The following is a 23,425-nucleotide window of genomic DNA, read 5'->3' as shown; positions in this document are numbered from 1 at the left end:
ACACATATGTAGACCTACAGTGAACTACAGACTTTTAGAAAGAACATTCCTACACACATGGAGCAAGAGATGTAATGCTCAGGGGATAGTAGAAAGCCTCATGACACAGTAAAAGCTGGACCAAGATAGTCTCTCCAAACAGTCTCTCTCTTCTAAACCATGTTACGTACTGTAGGTGGCAGAAGAATCAAACCCTCCAGGGTACAGTGACTGAACTGAACTATTCTTGGGGCACACTTAGATATATCACTCCAGTCCACAGACCTGGGAACAGAGTTTAAGCAACTGTTTCTGCCTGTCCTTTGTAACAAGGTCCTCTGAAGGCATTTGCACATCTCCGTCAACCCAGGCTGTGAACACAGGCCTTTTCTAACTGCTGTTATTTTCTACATTTCTGCATTCTGTCACCATATTATCGCTTTCCACTTGTAGAGTTAGTACTATTTTAAACTAATTGATACGCTCTTTCCCATCTTAGATGGAATCTTTATTTCACAAGTATAGAGAATGGTGGTTTTCACTTATTCTGTCAAGAGTTCCTGGCACACTGAAGAGTCTAGGAGTATGACTGAGTGAATAGGTGAAGACACAAATTAGCATATCAATCCTTGTCATGATCTTTGCAGGTACTTGGGAAGTTAAGTAGATATTTCTGGAGGTAGTAACTGGTTATTGGACAGATGCTCTGTGGAAGCAAGAGCTGAGAGATAGCTACTGCAGGTGACTACAAAACCAAGACATGTACACATTTAACTCTTCAATACAGAAAGAAGGAAGAACGGAAGAAGAAAGGGAAGGAGGGAGGGAGGGAAGGGAGGGAGGGAAAAAAGGAAGGACATGAAAACAGCAACTGCTCTAAAAACTAGACATCTTATTTGCAAAAGCACTGTGAACGGCTCCTCCCATTCACTCAAACACTCACACAGCAATGGAGGTCGGGCTACGTGCACACTCGTTTCTGTAAGAATGACTACTAGTGTGGTGTGTGGACAGTTTTACATGAAATTTTTAGATTTAATAAATAGTGCAACAGATTTTAGCATGTAACCATTTAAAGCTACACTATAAAGAAATTCAAAACATACTACGTTGACACTTAAAAATTTGCCATTTAGTAAATAAGGAATAAGAATCAATTCTGTAATTCTCTATTCAAGACATGCTGAAGGCATTCTCAAATATTATGTTTAAGAAAATGATATAATGGCAAAACAGATGTTGTAAAATTAAATGAAACCACTATTCATATAGAATTATCCATGAAAAAATATTAACAAAATTCCGTCCTTATATACCTATACTCCTAGCACTTAGGAGAGGCAGGGTCAGGAGGGCTGCTACAAGTTCCAGGCAACTTAACTAGACCACAGTTTAACTGGAGCCAGAGCCAAGTGTGGTGCTCACCTGCAATCCCAGCACTCGGGAGCAGAGGCAGGCAGATCTCTGTGAGTTCAAGGCCACAAAGGAAGTCCAGGACAGCCAAGGCTACTCAGAGAAACCCTGTCTCCAAAAAAAACAAAAACAAAAACAAAACTAAACTAAAAACAGTCTCAGGTATTTGGAAGTTACAGTAAGTTTGACTGATACTGAAAGGTATCAGCAAAGCTGATATAATACCCGATTTGCCACAGAGGTCAACCTGGAGGAATAACAGAACAGCAAGATGATATAAACGGAGACAAGAGACTTTCTCTGCATGAAATAAGTTACAGATACACCTTCTATTAATGAAAAATGCTACTGCTTCTACCCACAAACTTTAGGATGTCTGAGGAGCAGCTTTAGAGGACATATATCCACCTCTGCTCCCCCTTAAGATTTCAGTAATAACTATTTGCTATCAGATTCAGGGAGGGGAGAAGTCATTTCCTGCAGTGTGGACCCACTGGTGACCTTCCCAGGCTCCAATGTGTAATTAATATACACTAGTCATATAGAAGGTCCCGGTTAAACTTAAGTGAGTCACACAACAAAACCAAAAGTCATCTTCCTGAGCAAGGGTCCAGGAGGAAAGAGAGTGTGTTAATAGGGATGGAAAGGAGGTAAGAATAATCAAAATGTATCATATGTATGTATGAAATTATCAAAGAACAACATTAATTTTTAAAAACCACCTGTGTTCAAAACTCCTTTAAGGTACATCAACCTTTATGAATATGGTGCACATGCACACACAGACACATAAATGGGCAGAGGTATGCATTCACATGTATATGGAGACCAGAAGTCAACATCTTAACATTGGGTGTCATTTCTTTTGTTTGTTAGTTTTGTTGTTGTTTTGAAACAGGGTTTATCTTTGTAGCCCTGTCAATCCTAGAACTCTTTCTGTAGACCAGGCTGGCCTCAGTCACAGAGATCCACTTGCCTCTGCCTCTCAAATTCTGGGATTAAAGGTACACACCACCACTGCCAAGCTTGGACGTCATTTCTTAGGCACTGTCAGTCTTATATTCTTTTTTGAGATCAGGTCTTTCATTGGCCTCAAGCTCCTCCAGGTAGGCTAGGCTGGTCAGGGAACCCTAGGGATGCACCTGTCTCTGCCTCCCCGGCACTAGGATTACAGGTGCATGGCACCACGCCTGGCTTTTGTGGGGGTCCAGAGTTAGAACTCCAGTCCTTATGATGGCAGAAAAAGCAACGTACTGACAGTCATTTCCCTACCCCTATGAACACTTTAAAGTCACTTAGGAACAATTCTACTTACTCGCCATCCACATTTGGTCTTTTACATACACAGTGAAACTTGCCACCAAAATCTATGTATAGATCATCCTGCACAATATGAAAGATCCGTCCAATGACCAGTTTGTCCTTGGCAGGCCCCATCTGTGTCAGTGGAGAGTGTCTCAGCATGGACGCAAAGGATTCCACAGTTTTTGGAGGCTCCTAAATATGAAAAGAAAAATGTATATACATCAAATCTATCAAAAAGATGAGGGTAAATGTAACAGGGACTTAAAGAACAGACTTCACAAAACCATTTGCTGTACAATCATACTGTGCAGAAATAATTCAAGACCAAAAGTGGAAGTTTGCTCTGAAAGACAGTTATAGTCTTCACTTCCTCTTCCTCCCTTTGCTTCTCACAAAAGAACCAGAGGAAAGGGCCTAGTAGAGGAGAACAGGACACATACAGCCATAATGACTCTCAAAAGCCCAGAGGTGAGGAGAGCAGGGATGGTGGTGGTGCTCTCAGAACCTGGGCTCTCAAGCATATGCAAGGAGAGCACACTGACCTCACTCCCAGAACTAACCATCACAAAAAAAAATGCCTAGTCCAGAGAGTTATCTCACTTAAAATAAATGACTGGCTATTCAGTTAGAAAGGACTAACGGCTTTCATCACAATTCGTCTTAACATGAGTGCTTGTTATAGAATAATTCTAAACAAATTGGGGTTGTCTTCAGAAGCCCTCTTTTTTTCTGACATAAGCTTCTTCAGAAGCTTATCTATGACTACAAATGTGTTTTCTAGTCATCTTTAATTTGAGTATGGGATGTGTGTATAGATGTTGGTGTAAAATAAATATAAGCTTTCTATTTGTGAGGGCAAATAACAGAGGAATATTAATAAGTTGATCTCAGTAGCTCCACCTACCCTGAATTATGAATGAGTTTTACATGTTACTCAGGATTACTAATCATTCACGTATCTTCAATTACACTACATTTGTAACAGAATTTTAATGTGTTTCTCTGAGGATTACAAATTCAAATGCCTGGCCCTGTGAGGGTCCCTGGGAGAGCAAGAGGTCAAGCTGGTGAAAAGAGTCACCACTCAGCCTTTTACATGTTGAAAAAGAAAGCAAGCAAACAAACAAACACACACTCCATTTTGTAAATGAAACAAAACATGTCTAAGTTGTTGAATTTGTCTCATGGGCCATAATATTATAAGCAAGATAGTTGGCTGATGTTGAGTCCCACAGGTGCTAAAGGCAGGGGCAGGGGGACAGTTTCTGGAGATGATCTATTGCAGTATGAAGTAACATGACAGGAAGGACTCCTTAGCAAAGAAGGTCAACATAAACCAAAGCTCTGGACACCAGGGTGTCTCACCAGCTTATAGCTCCTCAGAGTACAATAGTAAAACTCCTCAGAAAAGTATTTTTAAAAGCAGGTCTTTCAGAGAGACAAGGGAAACGCACATTCTAGACCAGTGGTCCTCAATCTTCCCAATGCTGCAACCCTTTAATACAGTTCCTCAATTGCTATTTCATAACTGTAATTTTCCTACTGTTGTGAATCATAATATAAACATCTGTGTTTTCCTGTGGTCTTAGAAGACCCCTGTGAAAGAGGTGACCGCCACACTCAAAAGGGTCACAATCCACAGGTTGAGAACCACTCACTGTGCTAGAGGCTCAACACTAACCAGCCCCAACTGCACTCTAGAGACAGAAAAGTCACACCAAGTAAGCCATGGGCAAGAAACAAGGAAGCCACTATAATCCTCTGCTGGAAGCCACTAAGCCACCCACAGCAGTCACAGGCAGAGTAGCTGGGAAGACCAGAGAAATATCCATTCAGGATCTCAGTGCTTTGTAGCTAGGAGAGCCCCACCCACACAGCCTTACTTTCTATTACTCCACTCTGCCCTGACCCCCACCAGGTTTCTTCTTTTCGTTTTCTTTCAGCTGACTCGTTAGAGCCATAGCCCAAGTAAACAGAAGAGCCTGAGGTTAAACATCTAGTTAAAGCCTCTTCCTAAAATCTACTCTCTCCTTCATAACCATGAAGAGATAGGCCTGGGCTAAGGGCAGTGTGGCAGCAAGTGGCATGTCTCCTTTGGGTTTAGAAAACAGTGTGCTTGACTGTTTAATAAGGATTCCTTTGGGCTGGCAAGATGGTTCATTGGGTAAGGGCAGCTGAGTTCAATTCCTGAAACCCACTTAGGAAAGCTCCGGCAAGTTGCCCTCCCACCTCCACAGACAAGCTGTGACATGTGTGCGCGTGCATACGCGCGCACGCGCACACACACACAGACTCCCTTAATATTTTTAGTAAATCTGTTTTAAAATATTGCATTATACATTTTTCTAAAAGTATAATTATTTTTAAATCAAATGGAAATTAAACATTTCTTTCTCTTGTGCTGCTTTTGCTTTTATCACATTTATGCACAAAAACATCCTGGATCATTCAATGGGGCAAATGTGTTTTCAATGAGCAAAGGATTTTACTGCAAGCCTAAGATTCCTGTCTCAACACCTAACTTTGTTCTTACGCTGTATACTCATCACTCACTGACTTTTGGAAGTCATTTTAGATAATCAGATAAAAAACATAGTCTAGAACCATCTCTAAATTCCAGGGGCCCAAACCAAGCTATATTCATCTAGTTGTCAAGTGGTTTCTAAAAATATCAAATGTGGCAACTCCCACAATACATTCCGACAAGAGGATGTCGGAACAAACTTAACTGTTTGTTAAGTATCTGAAGCAACACTTGGCTCCTTGCATGTTGGCACAGCTCACTGACAGTGGACACACTGTCAACTGCTAGTCTGCCTTAGAGCTCAGTGAGTGAAAGAAAACAGCACCACAAAGCTCAGTCACAGAGTGGGCAGAGGAGAGGAAAGGCAGATATTCTGGAATCAATTGTTTCCTCAAAAATTGGTTAAAGATTGGGGCTGGAGAGATGGGTCAGTAGTTAAGAGCACTGTCTTCTCTTCCAAAGGACCTGGATTCAATTCCCAGCACCCACATGACAGCTCACAACTGTCTATATCTCCAGTTCCAAGGGATCTGACACCTTCAATTTATTTAATTTATAAAATTAAATAAATTATTTTTTAAAAAATTGGTTGTAGAGCTTAGCATGACAACTCATGTCACCTGTAACTTCAGCAGCCATGGCAGCAACAATGTCATGAGTTCAATATCTGTCTAAGCAACTTACTGAGTTCCAAGATAGCCTAGATTACAGAGTGAAAAGCTGTTTCAAAAAAAGGCGGGGGACTGATAGGGAAAGTTGGCTATGAAGCTCAGAAGTCCTATTACTCTGTTGTACTTTGTTTCTTTCTTAGAATACTGAAAGTTGGACAGAACTACCTAGATAAAAAGGGAGGAAAGGTGAAGTGGTTTCAGATACAGAAAACAGTGCAGTCTTCCTTCCTTCATTTCTCAGAATCAAACTGACTGCTGAATGCCATCGCTGTCTGAGTGTGAAATGTCTCCTGTTTCTGTTCAAGGTTGTGGAGTTTCTAGGAGGGGAATCTTGCTGGAGGTAGGTCACTGGGGGAAGGTCTTGCAAGTTTTATTAGGCAGCCCCACTTCCCGTAGGCTCTCTGTTTCTGTGCTGCTCTATGTAGGGAGGTGGGGCGGTTCCACGTGCACACTCCTGCCACCATGGAGCTATCTGCCACCACCCCATCGCCTTCTTGATCAACTGTACCCACTCCAAATATGAGCCACTAATATGAGCAGCTTATTTCTGTAAGCTGCTTCTTGCCTGGTATTTGGTCACAACAGAAAAAAACTAAAAAACAAAACCCAGAAACCACAACAACAGAAGTGTCTTCATATGAACTATGTGAGAGTAGAGGAACATAGAGTTAAAGCAACATGACAACAAAAGTATAAGGTCCAAACAGTTGCTGAAAGCATTAGCTATTCACACTTAAGTATGAAGAGTCTTGTACCACCCACAGCAGCGGTAGCTTAAACATCTGTAAGGAGCTGGGAGTCGAAAGAGGACTCTAAGTAATGGAATGATAACATTCGTTAATTGATAAGAAAGCTTTGTCAGCAGTATGCAAGGTACACTGGAGGAAAGGAGGAAGTTAGTTTTATACATTTGAGTTTTATTACATAAGCCTACATAAAATTTCAGGAAATGCTGGCTAACAGAGCTTATGTGAACACTGTATATATGCCTATGTCTAAATGCCTATTAACACAAACATAAGCATGTTTAGGAGTAGTATACAGCCACAAATCCCCAAATGACACCAAGTACTAAGTGTATTAATTTTAGCCTTGAACTATTTTTTCTACACATTATTTATAATAAAAACTCTATAATACAAAGAATATCTATCATTTTAATATGTACTGTATATAGTGTATATGTAACACTACACTATTATGTTCATGAGGACATTTACGACATAGCTTAAACCAAAGGTTAGTAGTGCTGAAAAAACAAAAACATGAACTAGTACAAGTACTTGTTTAGCAGATGAGCACTAAGGCAACAGAGTAGGGCATACGGTAAGGCCAGAAAGACGCTCCCCAAAGGTTATAAATTGAACTGTAAGAAAACTGCGGGCCAAGAGGAAGGCTGGGAACCCCAGTGGAAGGCAGCTAGAACAGGATAGAGCTCCTGGGACAGGTACAAAAGCACTCTAACAGCTGAAGGTGAGCTGGGACTCACTATAGTACACACACCTCTGAGTAGAGATTTAAGATGCTAATGAGACATACAATGCACGAAGTTCTATGTAGAACTACATATAAGACAATCAAGGAGAAAGCACATGCTACGTAAGTGAGCCAAAGAAGTCCACACTATGTGGCATAAAACCCTTCAGCCTTCATATGGTGTTGCTGTTTGAGCTATTAAGCCCCCTTTCTCTGCTTGATCCACTCCCACTCCTTGGGAATTTACTGTGCCTCTGCTTCTGTCTAGTTCCTCACTTCACCACATGAGAGCTTCTAAAACTCCTCTGGAGGTGGCTATAGATAAGTCATTCAAACAGTGCCTAGAGGAAAGCACTCTCAAAAATTAATTTTAAAATAGAAATTTAAATTTCTTATAGACTCACTACCCAATTTTATCAATTAACCAGAATAATAACACACACAGACACCAAGGGAACATTTGGCAATTTCTGGAGGTATATTTGTTAGAACTGAGGGTACTCCTGGAATATAATAATAACAATAGAAAGACTACATTACCTACATGCCTTCCAAGATAGCTTCAGAGAAATTCTTTAGCGAGAAGAAAATTTGTACAGGTCAGAAACTTGGATTAAATAAAGGAAATAAAAGAACACTGGAAAACGAGTGAGTGTGTAAAAAGTAACTTCTATTTCTCTTATTCTTTCATGAATCTATCTAACAGATAACACCTTGTTCATAAGCACAAGTTTATCAATGACACAGGGGTCAATTCCCCACAACAATGCAACAATCCTATCCATCTATGGCAAAGTCAGAGCAGCCCTAACAAAGCAATAAGAGTCAACACATGAGGCAAAGCTGACAGAACTACAAGGGCAACTGGATAAAGCCTCGTTTCCTCAGAGATTCCAACACACCCACCATTAGAAACAGACAGGTCCAGCAGACAGAACATGGTAAAGATATGGGAGAGCTCAGCACCACCAACACTCAACTGAACAGAAACACAATCGTCAAGATGATTTCATGCCACAGCAGAATATATTCTTCTCAAGCTCATGTGGAATGTTCACCATGTTAGACTAACTTGTAGATCATAAACACCTTCCCAAATTTAAAGCAGTACTTAGCTGGAGGTGCAGACGCTGGTAGAGTGCTGCCTAGCATTCACAAGACCCTGGGTAGGGACCCCAGAATCACACAATAGGGTAGAAGAGAGGGGAGGAAGGGAGAGAAGGGATGGCAGAAGTAGAAAAGAAAGAGTAATCATACAGTATTTGATCTCAAACTGCAACAAAACTAAAAAAGAAAGTTCAAAACTCAAATAGTACTTGGATAGTATATTATATATTTCTTTCCACACAAAAGGCAAAGTAGAACTCTCAAGAAAACTATAAAAGTACTTTGAAGTATTTTTAAATAAAAACAGAACTTAGCAAACTGTGTGCCATGCACTGAAAACAATGCTCTAAATGTTATGGAACTGATATCCATGTTCTGAATGTCCAAAAAGCTCTAAAATTAACCACCTAAGCTTCCACCTTCAATTAAATACAGAGTAAACATAGGAAAAAATCAAATTTGAGAAGAAAACAGTAAAATTAAAAACAAGAAGTCAATAAAGAAAATGAGCACAAACAAATGTTGTTCCCTTAAATATGTTGATAAAATTCAAGCCAGGCTAACCAGGACAAGACCATAAGGAAGTGAGCAGGGAAATGCCCAACAGTTAAAGAAGACCTGAGCTCAGTTCCCAGAATCCATGTCAGGAGCAGCACAACCACTTGTACCTCCAGCCCTCTTCTGGCCTTCACAGGCACCCACATACACTTACACATAAACTAAACAGAAAGAAAGACACTACTACTAACGCAGTAGCTCCGATACTAATGGGGAAATGCATTCCAAGAGTCTCCAGACACGAGGGTACCATATTCTAACTACACCAACTTTCCTCTATAGATACATTCATATAATAAAGTTTAATTTAAAAGCCAGACACAGAAATAAGTTAAAAATAATATTTTAGGGGAGGGGGCAAAAGGGGGAAGATGGGACTGGAAGGAAAGGAGGGAGGGGGCTACGATTAGGATGTAAAGTGAATAAATAAATAAATTTTTACAAAAAGAAAAAAGAACAATGACTAGCTAAAAAACAATAATTAAGAAAATATAATAGCCATAACAATGTAGCTATTATTGGAATTATCCTTCTCATTGACCACAAAACACATGAACCACAGAAGGTGAAACTGTACACTTGAGAGGAACAATTATATTAAAAACAAGAGGGGGCATCACTGCAGATTCCAAAGACATGTGAGGATAATAAATGAATGTCATGAGGAACTCTGTGCCCACAAAATTGATAACCAGGTGAAATGGACCAATTCCGTGAAAGACATCATCCACCAACACTCACACAAGAAGAAACAAACAATTTAAAGGCCACAATCTATTAAAGAAACCCAAACAATAGTTAAGATCCTTCCAAAAGAGAAAGCTCCAAACACATATGAATGTACTGGCAAATTCTTCTAAACATTTAAGAAAGAAATTACTCAAACACTTCACAATTTCTCTCAGAAGACAGAAAGGAAAGGGATACTTCACAATTTATCCTATCAGGTCATCATTACCTTAGTGCCTAACCACACAAGAACATTACAATGAACAGAGAGCTATCTTTAGTGAATACAGACTAAAATATCTATAGCAAAATAACAGTCAACTAAATCCAACAAATTATAAAAAGAATTATATACCACAACTAAGTGTGATATGACAGAGTCAACATGCAAGGATCAATTAATGTAACCCATCAAATCAATAGACTACAAAAAAAAATCACATGGTCACGTCAACAACTGCAGAAAAGACCTATGACAAAATCCAACACACTGTCATAGACAGTTTCACTAAACTAGGAATAGAAAGGACCTTTTCAACTTGATAAAGAATATTTTCAAAGACCCCCTCAGCTATCATAATCAATGAGAACATGAGGCTTTTTCCCACTAAACCGTGAAAGAAGGTAAGGTGATTCCCAGTCTTGGAAGTTTCGGCATTAGACTAGAAGTCTTCACTAATGCAGTAAGGAAACAACAAGGCATACAAAAAACAAAAAACAAAACTGTCCTTATGGGTGGCATGGTCATCTATGTACAAGATCTTAAAGCTCAGCAGGACAAGGAAGGGGAGCTCAGCTAGTAGATGGCTGGCATGTACCATGCCCTGGTCCATTCTTTGCACCATATAAACTGGGAATAGTGACACAAGCTTGTAATCCCAGAGCTCGGGAGGTAGACTTAAGAGGATCAGAAGTTCAAGTCCATCTTTGCCCACATAAAGTTAATTGGTATTGCTATTTTAATGTCAGCTAACTTAATCCCTGGGAGAGGAAAAGTCAGCCTGTGCCACATGAGAGCCTGCACAAAATAAAAATAAGCAAAAAATCAATAAACAACCCTGTTCCCCTGGGAGTAATAAGTGATTACAGCAGGTTTGCAGGGCATCAGGGTCTGTCAGAGAAGCCATCATGCTTGATGAGCATACAATTACAAAAGCCAGGCTCACATTTCTCTGTCTCCCCTCTCACCCTTCACTTCTTACCAATCCCCCTTCTCTCTTTCTCCGGACCCTCTCTCTTTGCCCTTCTTCTCCTTCCTCTCTTTGTCTAACTAGACAGATGTGACTAACTAGAAGTTAGGTCATGCAGCTAAGTGCATGGAATTTTACTTCCAGCTATTCTACAAAGTGAAACATTTTCCCAAGCAAGAACAAATGTTTTGCTGTAAGACTTTCTGTAACTCAATCTGTACTATACAGTTTTTCTAATAACACATAGCACATTTAAAATTTATTATTATATTTTATCTTCTTCACTATACTCCAAGATAAAAGACCTATCTGTGTTGATCACTATTAAAAAAGATAATCACAGCACATAAAAGACAAAGAAAAGTGGTATATTCACTGACTATCCTAAAAGAGTCTTTTAGAAATCAATGTCTATTCCATCTATGGTATCATCCCTCTGAACAGTACTCAATCTTTGACACACTAGTAAAAAAAAAAAAAATCTTCCCCAGAGAAGATCCTCTTTATAGTCAGCAACAGTTACTGCAGACTCAAAATCCTCGGAGTACTGAGAATAAGTAACTGCTCAGTGCTCAGCTGTAAATAGGACATTTGTTAATATCCCTCAAAGGCTCAGAGAACACACAGAAGAAGAAAACAATGTAAGACCTGGAGGGCAGAGAAGGGTGCTATGGAATGCTGGCTTCTAGGCATGACAGCATCACTGTCTCATGAACTCGCAGCAGCTGTGCAAGACTCACAGGGTTCTAGGGATCGAACTCAAATCACCACACCTGCGTGTCAAGTGTCTCTAGTGAGCCATGCTTTCCAGCCCCACACTTTAAATTTAAAGTTAAGTGAGTAGCCACATCTTAAATGCTCAATTGCTGTGTGTGGAGAGCTTGCTACAAGACATTTCTACCATCCCACAAAGTGCTGGGCAGATGGCTCAGTTCAGAAAATTCTTGCTGTGAAAGCATGAAGACCTGAGTTCAGCACAATGGGGTACATCTATAACCCTACTGATTATAAAAGTAGAAATAGGAGAATCCCTGGGGTTTATTGGCTAGCTAATCTAGCTGAATTCAGTGAATGCAGGGTCAGTGAGAGACCCTGCCCCCAAAATACGATGGAGAGCACTCAAGAAAGATATTGAATGTTAACCTCTGGCATCCACATGCATGCACATATTTACATGTCTCACCTACACACACCCAGTACACATATACACACAAAAAAAGACTCTAGTAAGGAGAGCCTGTGTTAAAAAGTTTCAGCAAACTTTCAAAGACAAAAAAGTCCAGTCTTATAACAGACCACGGTACACAAAAAAACTGTATTACCTGTCAATTCTTCTGTGTTTGTTTGTTTGTTTGAAACAAGGTTTCTCTACATAGCCCTGGCTATCCTGGACTCACTTGTAGACCAGACTAGTATCCAACTGAGAAATTCCACTGTTTCTACCTCCCAAGTGCTGGGATTAAAGATCTGTGCCACCACTGCCCAGCTTATCTGTCAGTCCTTATCAACAAACACTGGAGTGACATGTAACATTGACCTTCCATGTACCATATCACAATGAGAGGAAAACAGCATTGTTCCAGGTCCTATATTAAGATGGGCTTGCTACAAAGAGTTTGTAAATACAGAATGTCAGTGGTAAGTGACTGGCAGTAACTTTCAAGAGTCTGCTTGTCTGGCTGAGTGAAAGTTATACTAAATGAGGTTGAAATGTCCTCCTCAGCCCAGTGAAAGCACTCCAAAGGCATGGAGAGGATAGAATGCTGGAGTGGATCACCTACTTAAGAGCTGCTCACCTGCCCTTCACAGTATCCCCTCACCAAGACAAGGAGACACTGGCAGTCCTGAAGGAACATGTGCTGTGGCGGCTCTTCTAGCCACTGTTAGGAGGCAAGACCAGCAGTGGGAACTGCTGTCAAAAAGGGCTTCCTGAATTCAAAGGACATGGCAAGGGACAGCAAAATGGGCCAGCAGAGTCCCAGAGCTCAGTGACTATCAAGAGTCTAATCTTCAGGCTCTCTGGTTGGTTGATTATACTGTTCCTGGGAAATAAATGGATGAAAACACTCTCAATTTCATGAAAAAAAGTCTTGGTTTGAGTCACAAGTGAGTTTCATGGCCTACTCCTCCCCACAACTTGAACCAGTTTCCAAACTTCCCATTTCTTAAATGAAGAGGAGTTCATTCCAAGGCCCTGTTGCCTGAATATGGGAGAGCAGTCTGGGAGGAAAGTATCTAAAAGGAGGAAAGAGGAGGAAACAAGAGAGGGTAATGGGGCAGGGGAAAAGAAAGATAAAAAGTATCCTATATATATAGGATATACATATCTATATAGGAGATAAATATATATATATATATGAAATATAGGTAAGATATATATATATACATATAGGAAATATACATATAGGATATATATATGACATGAAAGCAGAAGCGGGAGGAAGAGACCATCAGAGATGGTCTGGGAATTGGGGGCAGGAGGCCAAACAGGAGCAAAGTAAGATATATTTGTACGGAAGCATCATGTTGAAATGCTAACTATTTATACTATTAAGCCTATTCCTCACTTTCTCAAAGAGAGCTATGGTTATTGATCAGGGTGAGTATCCACTGAGTAAGGGAAAACAGATTTTCAAAGCTGAGCTGGCATTAATTTCTGGACAGACAAATAGCACCAGTCAAAACAGAGGTTGTTGGAGACCACAGCTTAATGGTGTTTTTGCTCAGTTCTCTCCCATGTACCTACTCTGTGGCTATCTTCTCATTCTAGAATGTATAACTGTAATACATACACTTGGTTAACTGGCAAAATATCAACACTGGTTCTGATTTGTGGACATAGGACGACTATAATAGGGAAAGCCAGCAGAAGACATTAGAACAGTAGTTCTCAACCTGTGGCCCCTCTGACAAACCTCTATCTCCAAAAATATTTACATTACGGTTCATAACAGTAGCAAAGCTAGGCTACTGTTATGAAGTAGCAATGGGTCACCACAACATGAGGAGCTGCATTAAAGTGTCGCAGCATTAGGAAGGGTGAGAACCACTGCTCTAGAATGTCCCATTTAGCAAGTAAACTAGAGGCAGTTCTGAATTCCTTGGAAGGACTGCAGCCACTGCTGCCAGCACAAAGGACTTAGTAGATCCATGTATACAGGTCCTACCTCATTCCCATTCAGCTTGTCTACATGGCCCTGTAGAAAACAGACGGACTTACAGGATGACAATTTATTATCAGAAACTTAGTGGTAGATCCACTGTAGCTACTGTTCTAGATATAATTTCAGGGCTGGAACAAATCTGGAGCATCTGGCAGGCCACTACTGATCTGACAAGAGCTTCCTTTTACTGACTCTGGAGTAAAGATCATAGACCTCATAGCTCTCTAAGGTCTCCAGATCTATGCTATAACCTGAGCCTTAGGAATTTTACTGTCAACTTATTCCTCTGGACATCATTCTGGTGATGGAACATTGGGGTAAGGAGCTAAACTGTGCTACAAAGGGAAAATTCTAAGTTTAGTGATCTGAGACATAAAAAGGTTCCCCTTTTTCCTAGTAGAGTCACAATAACTAGTGTGTCCCACTAATGTCTAGAGGCAACAAATACATTTTGATCTGTATTTCTATCCTTTTTACAAGTTACCCTCAAACCTGCCAGTTTTTAGTGGACCCATATGGTGGTTTGACTATGCTCAGCCCATGGGCAGTGGCACTACTAGGAGGTGTGGCTTTACTGGAGGAGGTGTAGCTTTGTTAGACAAAGCGGGCCACCATGGAGGCAGGGCTTTGAGTCTCATATAGATGCTCAAGTCTGGCCAGTGTGATCCAGAGCCTCCTCCTTGCTGCCTGTGGAAGACATCACCTCCTGCTGCCTTTGAATCAAGATGTAGAACTCTTGGTGATTCCAGCTCTATGTCTACCTACACACTGCCATGCTTCCCACCATGACGATACTTGACTAAATCTCTGAAACTGTAAGCCAGACCCAATTAAATGTTTTCCTTTATAAGACTTGCTTTGGTCATGGTGTCTCTTCACAGCAATAAAACCCTAACTAAAACAACCCAAGAGCAAGAAAAGGTTTTACAACAGATCCAAGTGTTCATGCAAGCTGTTTTGGTTCTCGGGCTGCACAAGGCAACAGATATAGTGGTTTCTGGAAATGTGCTGCAGCAGAAGTAAAGAATGGAGACTTGAACAGCCGTCTACAGGTGACAGAGTGCAGAACCAAGGAGAAACTGAAGGACAGAGGAAAAAAGATCAGTAGGCAGAACTCTGAGCACTATACCCAGGTAGTATTTATGCTTGGAAAGAGAGACGGCTTAAGCTGATTATGCAGATTATGTAAAAGCAGTGAGGAGTTTTGCTGGATGTGCAGGAATTCAGAAGGAACATGATGGGAATAATAGAAGACAAGGCACAGGAGAGATATAAACGGATTTATTTGACTGGAAAGAGAACGAAGATAAGCTGGTGTTATTCCATTATCCTTCACTATTTTTCAATATTCATTCATCTGCTAATGACACCAGGCTGTTTCTAAGTTCAGGCTATGATGAATGAAGCAATGAATATGGATAAGGAAGTGTCTCTAGTAAAAAACAGAGCCCTGTGGATATATGCCCAAGAATTGTAGAGCTGGATCTTCTGGTAGACATACCTGTTTTCAGCTTTGTGAGGAACCTCCATACTAACCCCCACAATGGCTGCTCCAGCAGTCCCTTTTCTCCACCTTTGCCAGTATCTATTGACACTTTTTAAATTTTAAAAATCTTTTGAAAATTTAAAAAATTTTAAATTAAGAAATAAACCTGCTATGAATATTTGGGTTTGAGTTTAGGTTTTATATAAACATTTTGCTTTTTAACGTTTGTTTGAGAAAGGGTCTCATGTAGTCCAGGCTGACCTCAACCTCCTTATGCAGTCAAGAGTAACCTTGAATTTCTGGTCCTCCTGCCTCCACCTTCCAAGTACTCCACCAGCCATACTGTAACCATCACTATTCCTTGTTCATGTAGTGCTAAACAGAGGCCAAGGCACGCTAGACAAGGACTCTACCAACTGATCCTCATCCCAAGCTTGAAGATACGTTTTCATTTCTCTGAAATAAATATATCTAGTTTTCAGTGCTCTTTATTTCCTTGGGAGAACTCAACTGAGTCCAACTAATCTATTTGAATAGTCAGAGTCCAGGCAGTTTATTAAGCTGCAGATCCCTGAAGACAACTGACAACTGCCAGCAAAGACTCACTGCCCATTCTACCAACAGTGGGGTCCACAACCTTAAAAAAAAAAAAAAAAAAAAAAGACAAGGGTAAAACCCAAACTGAATCAATACTGTTTACTTTCAGTTCCCAAATCCCACAAATCAGGTTCTGCTCAAATGTGGTTAGTTTCTTTTATTTCCTCTGTTAATTAACGCTAATAAATAAAAACAAAGTTAAAGACTATAATGTAACAAAAATGAAATTTTAATCTAACCCTTAAAAGAAAAAAAAAAAAAAAGGACATCAAAAGAAGATTTTGCAAGATTGCTGGGCAAAAATATGGGTATAAGCAAAGATCTACAACTAGAGAAACTAAGACTGAGCTGAAAGTCAGAAAAGGGTCAAAATGGGTCATGTCATAAGACCACCCTTTAAATATAGCACGTGCTAACTATAAATCATATTGCCTTTCTGGAAATGCACTGCTTTTAAACACATTTTCAGTGTTGATAAAAGCCTATTTACTATTTCATTGACTTAATATTCACTAGCAATTTTCTCTAACATGGAAATTAATATATCAGAAGACTTTTATCCTTAGTAACTCTTCAAGAATCCTACAATGTAAAGAAAAAGGACTGGCATCATGGTTAGAATCTGAAATATTTTTCAACATTCCTTTACAAATTTAGGAATTTTTAAAGTGTCTAATTTCAATAGGAAACTGGAAAGAGAAAAAAAATAAAATTGGGAGGGTAAAATTGAAGCATATAATTTTATTATTATATTCATTTAGTTAACTTAAAACATACAAAATAAGCTCATTTCTCCCTTTATATTGAAACAAATCCTTTGGTATTATGACAAGAACTCAATGACCAATTTAAATGTTCTATCATGAACTGCATATTAAACAAACAAACAAAGCCCTGGAAAAATCACAGGTTCTTTTTGTTTTGTTTTGTTTTGTTTAGTTGGTTGGTTGGCTGGTTTGGTTCTTTGAGACTTTCTCTCCCTTATCATGCTGAAACTCACTATGTAGACCACGCTGGCCTTGAACTCATAAAGATCTACCTGTCTCTGCCTCCCAAGTGCTGAGATTAAAGGTATGTACCACCACACCTGGCTAAGTATTTTCAAATTTTAAAAAATATGTATGTATATATGTATACATTTTTAACCAGAAATAAAAATATTTAAAATTATTTCCATGAAACCCATCTAAGATGTTGTAAAAATAAATAAATCTACAAAGTATCCTTTAATGCCAATATTCTCAATAACCTAACGTAGAAAGATGTTCCACTGTACAGACTCTAAAGTCCTTGCAAACCACCTTTACAATGTACTAAAGAGGGACAGAACACCCTTTACTGTAAGGAAATAGCCTGAACACAGAAAAAATCCATTCTTTGCTCAATACTGCCATCTTTGGGCAGTTAATAAACGGGTTATAAACTATAACAGTTTCCAACTCTAGTCATATTGTCTCAGTGACATAAGAGGGATTTAGAATTCATGAGAGAAAGGCTGGGATGTCACTCAGATACAACAAAAGTCCATCATGGGCAAGGATTAGGCTTTGATTCCCTACCCCACAAAGGAAAAAAAATACAGAAAATATATGTACAAAATTATCTTTAGCAAATATTTACCAGCCCTTTTATACACCAGAATAAGCTATATTATTATGTACAGTAATGAATAATATTTGGTCCTTACATGCAAAATAAGCAAAACCACCAACCACTGAAAAATAGTATCCTCAAAGCTGGTGAACCAAAGAAAAAGAGATGTGGCCACATGAGCACACGAGTAACCATAGAAGCCACAGGCCTTTCAAGCTCCCTTTATCTAGTGAGAAATTAGCCACAGGCCTTTCAAGATCCCTTTATCTAGTGAGAAGTTAGCCACAGGCCTTTCAAGATCCCTTTATCTAGTGAGAAATTAGGACAAAAAATTATGTGAATCAATTCTTGGCTGCTTGGCATACACGAAAATGCCACAATGAAACCCATGATGTAAAAAAATGAGTGGAAATCACTTGAAATTCATTACTATATACATATTTTCTAATCTAAAAATAGGCATCTCAGTTGCTATTTTTGCATAATTGTTCAACCGTCAAACTAAGTTTTATTCCACCTTAAATAACCATATATTCCTACTCACATGTATGGCATCATGCAGTGGATGGAAATGAACTCTTTCCAAGAGTTGCAACTACAAAGTAAGACAAAACAGGCTCATAAGTGAAACCATAGAGCTGTCAATGTGTGATAAAGGCAGAATGAAGCAAAGCACGGGACAGTCATAGGTGTTTCAGATGGTTGGTAAGACCAAGACTAAACAGAGGGTGAGTTTTACAGTGAATCAGCACATGAGAGATGCATCTCAGGGTGAAGAGCAATGTGTTAAGGAAACAGCAATGTTTATCTTAAAAAAAAAAAAAGCATAAACCATCTTACTAATGAAATCTTGCATAAAACTACTATATACATTTATGGTATCTATCTAATTACAAGTATATCTGTAAGTTCATTTATCAGGTAAAAAAATATAAACATCAGCAATTTTCACTTAAAATCAGTTCACATTCTCCGAAATTTGGTTTGGTTATCCAACATCTAAACAATCCACTGCTGGCCGAGGACCGAGCTCAGCATCAGTGCACTTGCACAGTCGTGTATGAGGGCCAAGGACGCACTCCATCCTCAGAAATGCAGAACAACAAAGGCAAATGCAGACATAATGAAAAGGGGACGGGTGGTACACAAACACTGTTCATGGGAGTTCTTCTGTCTAGGCAGACCATACCCACCAAATGCAAATCGTGTGGAAGCTTCCTCCTGGTGGGCATCCTCTAGATTTGCTTTCATTCCCACACAAAGCCAAAAATGTCCACTGTAGCATTATCTTTATTACAGGGAAACAAAACAGTAACAATCTAAACATTTTGAAGGAAGGTGTTTTCTAGTTAAATAAATTATGTTCTGGCCATAATATAAAAACATCAGCAGAACTGTTAATACTGTGTATACACTGAACGTATGAAGCAAAAAGGAAAATACTCAACGTTTTACTTAGGTGAATATAACAATTTTCAGTCGTAGCAACTAAACTTCACTATGTTTATTGGCAGGGGCTAGTTTCAAGAGCTTTAAATACTGAATTATTTAAACTTGCAATAATCCCATGACTCAGATTTCTAACAAAAGGAAAAGAAGAAAACAGATACACAGTAGCTTTTTTGTTTGTTTGTTTGTTTGTTTGTTTGTTTAAAGAAATACAGCTAGGAGAGGCTAGAAAGATGACTCAGTGGTTAAGAACATTGGTTATTCTTCAAATTGACTGGGTTCAATTCCCAGCACCTACATAGTAGTTCACAATTGTCTATACTCCAATCCCAGAGGATCCAACCCCATTGACTGGCCACACACACACCACACACACACAAACACATACACATGCAGAGCAAAAACACACCTAAAAATAATTAAGAAATTAAAATACAGCTAGTAAATAAAGCAAAACCAAGAATTTAAACTAGGACTTTCTGAATCCAATGATGTAGCTGAAAAATGTTAACCAATTCTGTTTTTAACTATATACACTATATGTAGTTATATATATATATATATATATATATATATATATATATATATATAATTAGTTTATATTTGTCCTGTGTATGTGTGTTTGTATATACAAATGTACATAAACAAAATTCAAGGGGCATACATTTAAAAACTCTCCATCCTTGAGAATGATTTACATTTCACATAATACCTTCCTGTGCGATTTGAATGCTCTTTACCATCAATAAGAAATTAACTTTTTTTTTTTTAATCCAAATGCTGGCATTCTCCAGAAAATAAAAGGCTTATTTATAATAGTTATAAAGTTGAACTATATATAGGTATAAAGTTATATAGATACTATATATAATAGTTATAAAGTTGAAATATATTCACTGAAACATTTTGTTTGCATTAATGCTTTACACCTTGCACTTACTTTAAAAATTAACATACAAATGAAAATGGAAAAACTGCCAATACCTGATTTTTCCCCCCTATTTTTCCACTCACATTCATAAACTTAGGTATTTTCTGATCCCATTGGGGAAAATATCAAACATTTAGCACTACTGATAACAGGAAGAGAGGAAAAAACTGTTTTGAGAATGAAATGTTTCCCCTATGGCATGCTACCTGGGTATCTTTTGGCATAACTGTTAAACATTTGGCAAGGGTAGCACAAAACAGCCAACCAGAGAAGCCTCACTTGTTTCTTGCAAAGCACAACAGCTGCACACTGGAAGTGCAGATCTGTCTCAAAGTCCTGAGCAATTTCTCCCACTAGACACGGTAAGGGGAGCTAGTGAATCAGACATTTGGTGGACGTCTGATAGCATCTAATTTCATGGAGAGCCACAGTACCAGGCCTGTAAGGATGAGGTTTCTTCACTCCTCCAATACAGGGAGCACTCTTGCGAGCGGGTTTTCGTATTCGGTTGTTTCCTGGGTGCTGTGCTACTGGTGAATTTGTGGGCAGGCTGTTTTGTGTGAGCCATGGCATGCTCTTCCTTACTAAGCCCGCTCTCTCCTTTAGCTGGAGCTGGGCAAGCGAGAGGCGGCAGTGGCACTGCTATGGCTGCAAACACCTATTTAAACTTTTTTTAAATATTACTTTTATAATTTGTAAATAAGCTCCTTCAAAAGTCCTGATCACAGTATTTATTTAATCTTCTAATTTTAGGTTACTCTTCAATTAATTAATTAATTAATTAGGAAAGGAACTCCAAAATTAATTAAAAAGGAACTCCAAAAAGTGATGTGAGACTCTTCAAAAAACTAAATCCCTATCAATCCCTAACAACTGCTTGCATTCCGCATCACAAATTTAAGACAGAAATGTACCAAAACTTACAGTAAATATTAACACTAGCAGGGTATTTTCTGCTTCCTTACTACTCTAAAATCATTTTATTACTATTGCTATTATTATTACTATTAATTTTATTATGAACAAGCACATGTAACTACCAGCCCAAACTGTCGTATGTGTGTAGCGGTTTGTGAGTAGTCACTAGCAGGCGTAACTGAAGTTCCAGTATGAACTGTGGAGTCCTTATCCATGCATCCACTTGGTAAGCCTGACATTTACTCTTCACAGTCAACCTGACTAGACAATGCAATCATTGTGCAATGTAGGAGACACATCCCTGGGCACGCATATGAGGGTGTCTCTAGAGAGATTCTGATGAGGAGGGAGACGGACCCTGAATGTAGGTGGCACTATCCCACAGGTCCCACTCAGAAGAAAAAGGAAAAAATGGGAAAGAGCTGGGCACCACCACCCCATCTCTCTGCTTTCTGGCTGCAGGCACCTGGAAGGAGCTAGATCCTGCTCCTGATGCCCAGCCCCGCCTTCTCTGCCAAGTGGGCTATGTCCTTTCTTCCATAAGTTGCTGTCGCCAGGTACTTGGTCCCAGCAAGGATGAAAGAAACTAAGACAGCAAATATTGCCAAGTACCTGCCATGGGTCACATACTGCTCAATAGCAGAAACAAACTAGAACAAGTGACAAAAAGACCTGACCCTCCTTAAAAAGCTCACTCTCTTGAGGAGAAAGCCATGAAAATCTTTATCCTAAAGTGTACTTATGTGGCACAAGCTAATATATTAGAAATTACCAATTCCTGTAAGTCAGGGTTAGACATGTGCATAGTGTCTTTGTTGTTTTGGGTTTTCTACCTCTCCAGTGAAAAACTTGATTTTACTGTCTCACTGAATTGTACATTTCAACCGGTAGTTGAAATGTATGCAAAGATTTCCTTTTGCGGGGGGAAGCTAGGGGAATGACATGCCACAGGACATATGTGGAGGTCAGAAAACAGTTTGCAGGGATCAATTCTCTCCAGGTCAGCAGGCTTGGCAACATGTGCCCCAACCCCAAGTGACATTTAAAATACCATTTACACAGACCCAAGCCAGTCATAATGACACGTGAAAGGTAGGAGAATCACAAATCTGAAGCCAACCTCAGGTGATATTGGGGAACCTGTCTCAGAAAAAAACCAAGCAAAATAAAATAGCTGTCACTGGAGCTGTGTTAGAACTTGAGCCCAGCACATACAGGGCTGTGGGTTTAATCCTCGGCTGCTGGGATGAAAGGTGTGCACCACCACCGCCCCGCCTGAATAATGTCTTCTACTCTAAATTAGATAAAGAAAAACTGTCCTTGGAGACTCCATACAGTATGAACTTGGAAGAGCAAACAAAAAAATGTCCTGGGAACACCTTGCCGCCTCCTAAGAAAACAGAACAGCCTAATCACAACAGTACTCAGAAAGAACGGGAATCATGGTCTCTCTCAATCTCAGATCTTTCCTTCATTAAACTGATCATTATTGACTATGTGAAACCCACAGATATGATTAAGACTTCCAACAAACAGTCCTTAATATAGGGAGGTTATTCTGGTTTACCTGGGTGGTCCTAACTTTATCCCCACAGAATGCAGAATGCAGGGTCATCATGAGGTAGTGAGTATGAGGAGGACTCAGTTGTCACTGTCAGCTTTGAAGTTGTTAGAAGGGGCCCTTGAGTCAAAGAGCACCATGTTCCCAGAAAAGAAGCAGACAAGGAAAGGTACTCCCTAAAACATAAAGAACAGAAACAGTGGTACACACCTGTAATCCCAGAACTCAGGAAGACAGAGGAGGTGGATCTCTGTGAGTTCGAGGCCAGCCTTGTCTACAAAGTGAGTCCAGAATAGCCAAGGCTATACAGAGAAACTCTGTCTTGAAAAAACAAACAAAAAGAACTGAAAATTTTCAATATCTCATTTTTAAGCCAGTGAGATTCCTTACGAACTCCTACTGTATACAAAGTGAATAAATTATAATTAATATTAAAAATTTTTTTAATAAAAAGAAAGAAAGAACTCCTACTGTGCAAACTTGTACAGAGAGTATGGAAATCAGTACGGTGGTTCCTTCAGGAAGATGGGAACTTATCTACCTCAAGATCCACTCTTGGGCATATACCCAAAGGATGCTTCATTAAACAAGGACACTGCTCCATCATGTTCGCTGCTGTTCTAGTCATAGAAGAGAAACTGGAAACAACCTAGATGTCCCTCAACTGAAGAATGGACTTAAAAAAAAATATGTGGGACATTGACACATTAAAGTATTATTCAGCTGTAAGAAAGAAAGAAAGAAAGAAAGAAAGAAAGAAAGAAAGAAAGAAAG

General features: G+C 39.3%; 1 protein-coding gene across 1 annotated transcript in view; it reads right to left on the bottom strand.

Annotated features, from left to right (window-relative positions):
- Tpd52 (tumor protein D52) overlaps positions 1-23,425 on the bottom strand; it is a 196,106-nt gene that overhangs the window by 81,296 nt on the left and 91,385 nt on the right. The window contains exon 6 of the mRNA XM_055603227.1: positions 2,708-2,886. Coding sequence (XP_055459202.1) covers positions 2,708-2,886 — 179 coding nt within the window. The remainder of the gene's footprint in view (positions 1-2,707; positions 2,887-23,425) is intronic.

This window comes from Psammomys obesus, unplaced genomic scaffold (assembly GCF_907164565.1).
Source record: "Psammomys obesus unplaced genomic scaffold, mPsaObe1.curated_primary_1811, whole genome shotgun sequence".
Classification (NCBI taxonomy): Eukaryota; Metazoa; Chordata; class Mammalia; order Rodentia; family Muridae; genus Psammomys; species Psammomys obesus.
The sequence above is the reverse complement of the archived record's forward strand: the minus strand, read 5'-3'. Positions and strand labels throughout refer to the sequence as shown.